The sequence below is a fragment of the Haliaeetus albicilla genome, chromosome 25 (assembly GCF_947461875.1).
Source record: "Haliaeetus albicilla chromosome 25, bHalAlb1.1, whole genome shotgun sequence".
Lineage (NCBI taxonomy): Eukaryota > Metazoa > Chordata > Aves > Accipitriformes > Accipitridae > Haliaeetus > Haliaeetus albicilla.
In genome coordinates, this window is record NC_091507.1 from 20880458 (window position 1) to 20892644 (window position 12187).

Sequence of the window (12187 nt, forward strand, 5' to 3'; positions counted from 1 at the left end):
CATGCAAATAGCACAAAAGCAAGCATGCTAAATAACAGTGCACAAATTCCTGTTTTTCATGTTTTCCCTCATTTACATCTGATATGTTTTTCTGAAGCAGACAGGAAATTTAGACTAACCTTGCTTTCCTAGGCTGGTGACTGGAAAGTTGAAGTATTCAGAGCAGAACTCCAGGACAATTTTGTATCTCCTGTTGCCAAAGATACTTAAAAAACAGTATGTTCAATGTGAAAGGTTTTGATCTTGATTTGGAAAAAAGGAAAAATGGCCAATGCCAGGTTGGGTTTCTTTTTATTGTTAAAAGATTAAAGCATAACATTTCACCAAATACAAGAAATTTAGGGGGTTTCTGACATTACAAACATCTGAATCATCAAGAGAAAGTGTTGAGCTATACATAGTCTTGACGTTAATCCATCAATTTAAGGTATATTAGTACATGCTTAAAACATGGCCAAAATACAGAGTCACAAAATAAGTACCTTGATGCTTCTAAATCTGAGACAGTAAGTCAGGGAATTGAGTGCAATAAATTTCCAACGAATGACTATACACTCAATTACAACCTCAGGGCACAATTACTCCAGAAGGATTGGTAATTTCTCATGCCTGGCTCATTCACATTCCATTTGGTGAGAATTTTAATTTTGAGAATTTGATAAAAACATTTTGAAAAATTCATTTAACAAATGTGAAAAAACAAGTTCAGTCTTCACAGGAATATATGGATTGCTTGCCACTCCAGTCCTTAATTGCCTGTATGTTTTACAAATCTTTAAAAAACTAATTTGTATCAATTTTGGTTTCAAAAACATAGTACATCTGAAAAATAAAATATGACTCTACTGATGGGTAATACAAAGACATGAGCACATATTTAAAATTACTTTCGAAAGTAAATCATTTCAGTAATACAGCTATAAGACAAGTTAAACATAGTACAATAAACCATGCATCTTCTGACTTGTCAGATCAGCTAAACTACTCGGTTAACATACAGCAACACTTTTGAACACTTCTGAAAATTCAGCTTTTCTAGCACAAGGGAAAAAACAGATTAAATTTGTTCTTCAAGTGGTTCAAGGCTGTCCAAGTGTTTTTTAGGTGTATCATCACTATGACGGCTTTGGCAATGGGTTAAATGTTTCTTAAAGCCTCGGGGAAAATTTGATTCAAAATTACAACGTGGACACTTCAACAAACTTTGACCATGAGCAGCAACATGGTTTTTAAGAAGAGACTCCAAGAGAAAAGCTTTGCCACATATTTTACATTTGTATGGGCTTTGAACATTATGCTTGTTAACTAAATGGTGCAAGACGGCACCTTTTTTCATTGCACGACAGCAACAAATTTTGCAATAATACTTTCCCTTGCCACGCTTCATGTATTTTGCTATTTCTTCCTCAGAGATGAAAGCCTCTTTCTCTTCGGTAAACTGCAGCACACACTGTGGCTGCACGGGAGTAGTTGCATCTATTTTGCTCTCTTTGCCATAATCAGATGACTCCATATCATATTGCTCTTGGTCACTGTTGGATTCTTGCTCCTTTATCTCCATTGAGTCCATCTCTGTTTTTCCACACTCACTGCTATTTAGTTCAGAATCTGAGTTCTCCTGGTTTTCCTTCTTGGGCTTCTTTTTGGGGCATGAATATAACATGTCTTCTGGTGATTCTTTGGCTAATATTGATTGTTCATCCTGTGAGAATAAATCATCCAGTGGTTTCTGATCATCTAAACTGTGAGAAAGAAAGTCACTCTCACCAGACTCGCTAGGTGTCTGGGGCTCGGAGGAAAAACCTGGAGCAGACTTGTGAGGCTCGGAAAACAGGATGTTCTTCTGGATTTCAGAAGGTACAGTAGTTTCAACATGTCTCTGGACATCAGAGGATAAAGCAGCAGCAGGCTTCTGCATCTCAGAAAATACAGCGTGCTTTTGAACATCAGGGGAAACAGCAGATCTCTGGGAGTCAGTAAAAACAGCTTGTTTGGGGTTCTCGGGAGAAACAGAAGGAGTAGATTTCTGGGACTCAGTAAAGAGGCCGTGTTTCTGAATTTCAGGAGAAGCAGATTTCTGAGACTCTGGAAAGGAAGTAGACTCCTGAACTTCAGAGGAAATGGGAGCAAGTTTCTGGGCTTCAGAAAATAGGGCATGCTTCTGGACTTCAGAAGAAACAAGAGCTGATTTCTGGGCTTCAGAACATAGGGCATGTTTTTGGCCTTCAGTAGAAACAGCAGAAGTAGACACCTGATTCTGGGGCTCAGAAAAGACAGCGCGTTTCTGGGCATCAGTAGAAACAGCAGGATTAGGTTTACGAGACTCTGGGAACAGAGCTCTTTTCCGAGGTTCAGGGAAATGAGCCCGTTTCTGAACCTCAGACGAAGCAGCAGAGGTGGATTTCTGAGTTTCAGAAAAATACATAGATTTCCGGGACTCAGAGAGTTTCCAAGATTCAGGAGATACCGAAGCACCAGGCTTTCGGACCTCAGGAAAGAAAGGCGGCTTCCAAGAGTCAGAGGAAACTGTGTGACTAGACTTCCGAAGCTCAGGAGAAACAGGGGGAGAATGCTTCCAGGTGTCAGGGGACAGAACAGGTTTCCAGCCTTCAGGGTAAACAGATGAGATGGGTTTCCATGGCTCAGAAGAAACAAGAGTAGACTTCTGGGATTCGGAAAAGGACGTAGATTTCCACGAGTCGGAAACAAGCCTCCTAGGTTCTGGCGACACAACGGGGCCAGGCCTTCGGGACTCGGGGGCAGACCTCCGGGATTCTACGGACACTGACATGGCAGGCTTTGGAGCCCAGGGAGAAACCGTGGAAGACTTCTGCACTTCGTGAGGTGTAGATCTCCAGGGTTCAGGGGAAACAGTCGGACCAGGTCTCCACGACTCTGGCGAAACTGCAGGAGCAGGCCTCCGGGTTTCAGGAGAAGAAGCAGAAGCAGGCCTACGCATTTGAGAAGGATGTCTCCGGGGCTCAGGAGACCCAGCTGGGGCATACCTTCGTGGTTCAGGGGATACTGCTGGAGGAGGTTTCTTTGGCTCTGGTGACACTGCTGGGGAGTATCTGCGGGGCTCCGGAGACACAGCGGGAGAATGGCGGCGGGGCTCAGGTGATACAGCAGGGGAATGCCGACGGGGCTCTGGAGAAATAGCCGGGGAATGCCGACGCGGCTCTGGAGACACAGCCGGGGAATGCCGACGCGGCTCTGGAGACACAGCCGGGGCTGGCTTCTGAGGGTCAGGGGACACAGCAGGAGATGGCTTCTGCGGGTCTGGGGATACAGCAGGGGATGGCTTCTGCGGGTCTGGGGACACAGCAGGGGACGGCTTCTCTGAGTCTGGGGATACGGCTGAGACTAACTTCTCCGGATCTGGAGACGTGGCCTGGGCTGACTTTTCTGGATCTGGGGACGCGGCCTGGGCTGACTTCTCTGGCTCTGAGGAAGTCGCCTGAGCCAACTTCTGGGGCTCTGGGGACACTGACGATTTCTGAAGCTTGGGGGAAACAACAGGTTCAGATTTGGGGAGTTCAGGAGAAAGGGCAGGTTTCCGCAACTCGGGGGAAAGGGTAGGTTTCTGCGGCTCCAACGTGACACTTTTTTTGGAGGAATCTGAATCTCCTTCTACCTGTTCTTTCCGCTCCTCATTCCACTTCTCAGGTGCTGCATGTTGTGCTGTGATGTGGTAATATACGTTGCAATACATCTTGCTGGTAAAGAAACATTTGTGGCAGTGAAACAGTTTTGCGCTTTTTTGATAAAATATAAGTTTACCCAAACCAGCAGCATCCATTTCATCACAATACTCTGGGTGTATGGTACCCATATGAATTTGTATATTTTCATAGTCCGTTCCTCTGAAGCTGCAGTGATCACACTCTAAGCGCTCGGTGGTTTTACGTAGTATCTGCAACACGTCCATTTTTCTACGATCAGTAACGGTTTTCACAGCACTGCACCTTTCAAAGAGGAAGCTTCAGTTCCTGCAATAAAGGGAAAAAAAATCTGTATAGTTAACTGTCAATGTTAATTTCAACTCTTTGTCATTCCTAAATAACCACATGTGCTTTTTTTCTCTCCATTTTAGACAGCATATCTTCTGCATAGGTACTATTTCATAAAGAAATCCAAATATAGGTCTCTCCAACTTCTGCACATCATTTTACATCAGTAGAACTTGAAAAGAAAAGCTTATACTTAACAATAGGCCTTCCCAGCTATGTAAAAAAATCTGGAAGCAAATGCTAAAAAAAGAACCCAGGTGATGAAGAGCTAAGTTTGTTTCCTTTGATAAATGTGATTGCTTCTCAGTTGTCTTTTCTTCCCAGATTCAAAGTGTTTTTATTTACATTACACCTGTAAACTGCAAATAAAAAGTACTCTAAAACAGTGCTACTGAGACAGCCATTTCAAAACTGCATCTTCATCATAAAATATCAAAACAAATTAGCTGTTTTTGACAAAGGCAAAAAAAAATTCAAGAGGAAAACAGCAGCTTAAAGCCTAGGCTCTGTTTTCATCTGCTGAACACTGTTTTTCTTTCACAAATTACATGAAAAACAAAAGCTCCTGCTCATAAAGACCTTATCCATTATGAAAAGAATTTTTTCCATTCCATTATTTCATCTGCTGCCCTAATAACAACAAAAATACTATTTAAAAAAAACAGTACTGACTTTTTTTTTCCAGTTGGTGTAGTTGACAGCCCTCTGTGTTCAAAACATTGTTTGCCTCACCCCAAAGAGAAAGATGGAAATCTCTCAAAATCACTGTTTTTGCAAGACCTTAAGAAAACAAAACAAAACAAAAAACCCGCCCCAAAAACCCAGAAATGCAGCATCTGAAATGCAAATAATTTGTAAAGATTTTGCTAGATTCCACTATTTCCAACAGAATTTACTCGGATTAGCTACTACAATAAGCAGAAAACCAAGTCTAACCATATTCCATAAGTCATTTTCACGTAAATGTGGGAGGTATCTCTATGGTGAAAAGGAGTATTTGTGAAATGCACAGGCTTTTTTCTTCTATGTTCAAATTAAACAGATGTTACATGATTATCATGCTAAGCTATCAACCTAATTCTGGGGGTCTTGTAACACACACTGTTTCAAAACACACAAAGTTTTTGTGTCATTTTAACATTAATTTTCCTGTCTAAATATATAGTAGACTACTAAGAAATCTAAAAATATGCATCCAAATGAAGTTTTCTTAATTTATTCCTAAAGCATTTTTACCCTGGTTTCTTATGGAAATGAGGCTTATACAAACACATTGCCCTACAGTCATTGCCAATCAAATTGGACAAAGCAATCCAGTCTCATTTTAAATTTCTACAAGTTTCATGAAAATCAGGAATCAAGTAGAGAATGAAAGAAATGGCTCCAGTGAGGCTAAGGCTGAATATTTCACTTAACAGTTACTGGCTCTGTTTAGCCTGTAATCAGTACATGAATGGTCAGTATGCAAATGCTCTTAAAACCTGCAGAACAAGCAGTGTCTGATTCAGCTTGTAATTCGGGAAAAAGAGAAGGAATTAAAAATACAACAGTGGTGAGCTGCTTTGGGTTTGGGGCAGGGACAGAATGAAAGTAAATTAGCAGTGCTGCTAAAGGATGACATGGATACAGAAAAAACAACAGGAAAGGGGGATTGGCTGAGGAGTAGAAGGCACAAATCCCTAAGAAATAAAGGTTCACTAGCTCAGTTCCTCATGGAACAACTTCTCTGCACGCACTATGCATATGCACCTCAGATCAAGTCACGGGAATAGGTAGATTTCCAATCGGGAAGCACAGCTGGACCACAGACAGAGCTTTAAGAGGGATCCAGCTTTACATCTATGAGACAAATGAACAGCATCCGACCGCAGGCTAGCTACATATGAAAAGGAATTGCATTGCTCTACAAATACTGAAGTGGAAGGACCTTTGGGATGTAAGCTGCAGTTTCCCAGCACTATTAACAGCCATATAAAAGACACCCCAAAATGCAGTCCACACCGCATTCGGTGTTGACCACAAAACACTTCCCAACATCTTATAACAAACTTTATATTCCTGTACAGGATCAAAACAAACCAGAAAGCTAACAGTAGTGCTCAGTGGTCTGTATCCCTGCAATAGCCAACAACTTGCCAACTGAAAAACCCCAAAGCAAGCCATGTCTTAATATACCAAAAGGCCTGAAAGTCTTTATGAATTAGGGTTTATTTTTTGGCTGGGGGATTTGGGGCAATGGGAGGAAAGGAAGATTTCAATTTGAAAGCCAGAAACTCTGAATTGATCATACGAGCTAAAGAAAAAGAACTTTTTTTACCGAATCACAGCAGAACATAATTAGGACAATAAGAACATACTGCACTAATCACATTTTCAGAACTGAAAGGGAATTTTGTCACTTCCAAAATTGGTGGTAATCCTGCATTGTCCGTTCTCTTTTCTCTAGAAAAAAAAGGCTTTTCCAAACTTAATTTATCGTAGCGTACAACAAAGTTTACCAGACAATCTCTTCTACCCTTTTCACACATTACCTAACTGTTGCCCTTTCTGGAGTTTTCTGTTACTCACTCCTCTCAACTACACTTCACTCCACCTCCCACTCTCTCCTTTTATTCAGTCCTATCTTACTTTACAATGGAAATTTCCATTTTCCTTCCAAATGCAACAGTGAGAAAAGGTCCCTGGCTCCCTTTCACAAATTGTCCAAGTTGCTGTTAAGCTTTTTTGACCAGGAGGTTATTCTGGAACTGGGGAAGTTACAGGCACTTCCTCATTTTCATCTCCAGACATTTAAAGGTTGACATTCAAGCCTTTGGCATAAGAAATAACATTAAAGAGTTGGTGGTACTTTCTCTCACACTGCCATAGCTCACCATTTTTAATTTTCTAACTTCACTACACTGTAGCTGGCAGTCACTGAAGAAACTGCCTCTTCTGCTGAAATCTCTGCTTAATTGAGGCAAACTACTGAGCAAGACAACTCTCTGGTATTGCAGCACCTTAGGCCATGACTCCATGGAATAGTAAATCTAGTTTTAGAATAGGGACTGTGAGACCAGTAACAAACTTGAACAGCGCTGAGCCACTATTAACTCATGCTGCCAATTTAAATTTGTTGAAACCCTTCTGAAGGAGTTAACTCTGAAATGTTGCTGGTTCACTTAGCACACATCTGAATAGCTAGTCTAGAAGATTTTTCCGCCAACCCTTCCTGATCCCTTCTCACTTTGAGCTCAATCACCACTGTCTCTACATAGCTCTGATTAGTGCCCTCCTCTATACTCAGGTTTGTCACACAGATAACGGCCTGCTTCACATTTCTCTTTGCTGTCAACCCCTGCATCAGAACTTGTTTTGCACTGGATCCTGCCTTGACTAGTTGGGTGAAAGTTTGAAGAAGAGCATGTCACTGCTTTCTAAACAGTCCCACGCCAGCACAGCCAGCCAGGCTAGAAAGCATATGGTCAACAACCAGGTCCCCGTGGCTTTGGATTTGCATGAACTGTGATGTAATCTGTGCTCAGCGGCATCTTTTTGGCAACACTAAAAAAGATGGACCACGCTCCCTCTGCGTAAATGCTTTATTACAGACATCAAAGGGACCTAGCTCTGCACTGCTTCAACTCAAACCCATAAAAAGAGTAAGGAAAATAACTGGTGCAATCAATCTGGCAGGGTGCCCCATGTGCACTGCAGAGAACTTGACCAAATACTAAATCCAAACATCATTTTAGTCATCTGAAGCCCTTCAGAGAGGAGAAGTACAAATTTCAGGATGAAAATCAAGTTGTCATGAGAGACAGGTGCCCCATGAAACACAGCAGAAGGGAGAGGGCTGCTAGAGTATCTCTCAAGCCCCCTTGAAGACTCCTAGGAGACACAAACAAGCTGCCACCCGTCCAAGTACAGATAGCTGTTGTGCAGGCCCCAGGCTGCTTTGTTTTGCTGGACACTCTGCCAGGCCCTACCTGGCTTGTAAAAAGGACACTTCAGCATTACCCCTACTCAAACTCACAGTTACAGGCTGTGCCATGCCACAGTGGCTATAGCTGAGGCCGTGCTGCATGCCACTTGAAGACTACCGAGCACGCCGCATTCCTTAACCGCTATTTCTGCATCCCCTCCTACTTTTCTCACTTTTCATGGCTGCAACACTGAGAAAACAAATACAGATACAGTCAAACAGAACTATCTACTCCGAGAACACATTACAATTGAAGCAGAAGCCTGAAGCCCAGCATTTTGCTTGTCCTGTGGCCGCATCCTGTCTCCACTTCAAGGTGAAGTACTAAGATTCAGCTAAGATTCTGGAGTTTGCAATACTAAACTTTAGCTTAAGACAGCCAAGACTCACTCTTAGTCTTCCTGAGACATGAAGATTTCCACTGGAATCTACCTAAACAGGCAAGTGCTTCTGTCTACAAGCTCACTATAGCCACAGATACCAAGCACAGTAACAGCATCAGCACCAACTCTCAGCTCTTAGCTCGACTGAAGGTTTTTGCTGACCTGAAGTGATGTAGAACAACGTCCACCACTCAGGTTAAAAGCTGCTTGAAGAGACCCAGACACGTCAGCAGTGGGACCACCAGTCTCTACTGCTGCTCCATCAGCCACCTCCTCCCACCCCCTTCTTCTACGCATGTCTAGAACCTACATACAAAGTTCCTACCACCAGCTCTCCCCTCTCTCCCCAGAGATGCTGAAGGTCCTTATACCAGTTCCTGTCCCCTACACTGCAGTTCTCACTGTGATCTCCTCCATCACACAAAGAACAGAAGGACAGCAGTGGAAAAGGATCAGTAATGAGGACCCGTATCTACCTGAGAAAAGAACAACTACCACTACTTTTCTTGCTCAGTTCTCAGCATCCAAGAGGCCAAAGTCATGATCTGGCAGAAAGAAAAAGTACCCAAGGAGTCAGAGACAATGAGATAACTGCAAATTCTGAAGCTGGCTATGTATATTGCAGGGCAACCAGAGAGTGCAGTCAAACAGCATCAGCAATCTCTGTCAAGCTCACATCAGACTGAGCAATAGGAGTGGCCAAAGCTACTGTACAGAGCAGACAGACCTCCTGGTATCTACCCAGCCAGCACATACAGCCACTTCAGAGCCAGTTCCTGAATTCGGCATCCCATCATCCATGAGGATCCCACTAAAGATTAAGCCATACTTCCTACACCCTCTCAAAAACCTCCCAGTGGTAGAAAAAGAAATGCGCAGGAGATAACTGTGTATAAGAAAGAATCCACCCATGGGATGGCACAACACTGACTCTGTCAGCTAACAAGATGTCTCCACTTCTCAACTCCATTCCAATTTCATAGCTACACATCTACTAATCATTTCAGTTACTTTTAACAAACACATTCTACTCTCAATGTTGCAACTTTTAATATATCCCTGAATTTTTCCTCTACAGAGGATACACTGTGACTGTCATCAGGCAGCACCAGAGGCAAGCAACAAAGGGCTCAAAGCTAAAGATCTAGTCTGCCTGTTGAGCACAGAAAATTATGGGTTGCTTTTCCTATGACACGTAGAACTTCAGAACACAGCAACAAGTAGTCTCTCATGTCATACTTCAAAATCAGACTGTCTTGGTTCCCCTGGCAGAAGGTTCTGTATCTCTTTTCCTCTCAATAAAGAATCAAGCCTGGTGAGACACAAGCAGACAATGAGGACATGCAACACATATCAGTGATGCCAGCAGAGCACAGCAGAGTTGGGAAAGCCCTCAAGAAGAAAGGCCTCTATTTTCTGTGATTCCCTACAACCACATTGGAGTCCCTGTACCAGTCACTGCACAGGAAGGATGGCTGTTTGTTCTCATCAGCCTTGGAAGTTTCTTGCAGGCACACAGTTCAGCCATATCCTCTATCAGTGAAGAGGGTTGATGGTAAAGTTCGTTCCCAGCACAAGAAAGCTGAATACAGCCACATCATTGCCTCCACTAGCAGGAGCAGATCCAGACTACTACTGCTGTGTCTACGCAAAAGGAAAAATGACATGTTCCTGCAGTGCCAAAAAGTAAATGGCAGTCTGGTGGCAACACGATGCTTCTCTTGAAGCTACATCCCTGTGTTGTGACTGACAAGAAACAGAAGTTTAGCTCCCAGAGGAAGCTGCACACAAACACCCCCACAATGCAGCAGAGCAGGCACTTCACAGCGCAAATGGCAAGGGGGTCACTTCCACCACACCATGAACGAGACAGGCAAGCGCGATGCTCCTGCTAATCCAGCAGTGTCCACAGGAATCTGACTGCATCCTCACAACTGAACTCGCAGCTCCCGGCCCATCTGTTCAGGCTAAGTTCCATCAGCAACGATCGCTGAACCACGTCTTTAAAATTACACACCTAAAAAAGGTACAAACACCCTGACCCGGCCAGCCACTGAAAGGGTGAAATACACTGTGAGAACACGTGAGACACCAGATCCAGGCAGAAAATGCTGTATTATGTGGTCCTCTGTTTCCAGGAAGGGTTCAAGTCAGTAGAAAAGTGACAATACTTGATGCACATGCAGATGACTTAAGAAACATGAAGAAGACAGAACTGCAGCTATTTTGCAAGATTTGCACCTTTGCTAAGAGAACGACAAGTCTACACAGCAACATTAATTCTTAACACAAGATCTAACAACAACCTAAACTGCAGAGTAATATCAATACACCTGTGACAGATTCGGGGTAGGAAAAGTTAACTCCATGCACTTCTGACAGGGCTTTCTAACTCCAAATTCAGAATTCCACACAGATAGCTTCCAAAAAACGGTCCCAGAAACCTTATTTCTGCAGTGCTGAACCTGAGCTAATGAAGTGCCACTGGACCCACCAGAGCACACAATCTAGTCAGGAATCGTGAATTCAGGTTGTGAATCTTGGTGACACCAGGCTATGAATTCCACTTACATTACCCTGGAAGCAAATGAATCATAGAATTGTTTAGGTCGGAAAAGACCTTTAAGATCATCGAGTTTAAGATCACAATGAGGTTCAAGGGGAGCTCGCAGAAGAGCAAAATGAAATCCGAAGTCTCCGTGTTCTTCACTTGCCAACAACTCGGTCAAGTCCAGCTTCCAATCACCCCTCTAACTTCTAACGGTGCTGAACTGCAGCTCCCCTCCGCACGGCCAACCATCAAACCCTCCTAACGCCCGCACCAGCCCCTCACGGGCAGTGACTGCTCCCCCGGCCCTTCTCCAGGCTCCCTAAAGTTCACAGGCAGGAGCCTCCTTCAGTTCAGCGGTCAGCTCTAAACCGCCACCAACAGTCGCCATCCCTAACGGTGTAACCCCGCGACACGTTCCGAGCCTTCGCTTTGCATCTGCTTCGCTTCGCCTGAGGGGCGACGCAGTCCCCTCCTCGCAGTCGCTTCTGTCGCGACCGAAAAGGACGGTCTCGTGGGGGAGAGGGCCCGTGCAAAAACTCCCTTTTTTCTTTTTTTTTTTTTTTTGTCTCCCCCGAGCTGTTCTCGCAGCAGGAGAGCAGAACTCGCAGCGTGCTCCACCTGCTCCTCGCTCCGCCCGCCATTGCCTTAACTTTCTTTCGGGGAGGGGGTGCCTGCCCAGCCCCCCCCCACGACCCTCCCTCTCCCCGGGATGAGGCGGGGGGGCCCCTCACCGCCCGCCCCTTCATTCCCGGCCCACCGGGCGCTCTCCCCCCGCCGCCTCCCCTCTCCCTCTCGCCGGTTTTGTTCCCGTTTTACCACACACACACCCCGCTGCGGCGGGGGCTGAGACAAGGGGAAGGCCCAGGCCCGGTGACCAGGGGGAGCGGGCCGGGCCCCGGTGGGCAGCGGCGGGAGACCGGGGGGGAGATGGGGGTGTCGGTGTGTGAGGGATCCCCCCCCCCCCCCCCGCCCGTACTCACCGTTGAGGAACCTCCGGAGCGGCAACGGGGCGCCGGGCCGGAGGGGAGGAGCTGGGGCTCACCCCCCCCCCTCCCCCGCCAATGGCGGTGACGGCAGCAGGGCCGGACCGGCAGCGCTCGGGAGGAGGAGGAGGAGGAGGAGGAGGAGGAGGAGGAGGAGGGGATGGGGGGGAGGAAGGGGGGGGGGGCTCCGGGAGGAGGCGCGCGGCCGAATAGCGGCCGCTTTATCGCTCCCCCGGGCCCGCCCGCCGCCCAACCGGAAGCGTCGTGAGTGAAGGAGGAGGAGGAGGACGAGGAGG

The 12187-nt window shown here is 45.4% G+C and overlaps 1 protein-coding gene across 1 annotated transcript; it reads right to left on the minus strand.

The window, feature by feature from the left end:
* Positions 1-274: 274 nt before the first annotated feature.
* CHAMP1 (chromosome alignment maintaining phosphoprotein 1) lies at positions 275-12141 on the minus strand. The gene is made up of 2 exons (XM_069770186.1): positions 11889-12141; positions 275-3989 (listed from the first exon to the last, which is right to left on the minus strand). Exon 2 carries the CDS (start codon positions 3926-3928, stop codon positions 1058-1060), a length of 2871 nt encoding a protein of 956 aa, XP_069626287.1. The 5' UTR covers positions 3929-3989; positions 11889-12141; the 3' UTR covers positions 275-1057.
* Between the last annotated feature and the right edge of the window lie 46 nt (positions 12142-12187).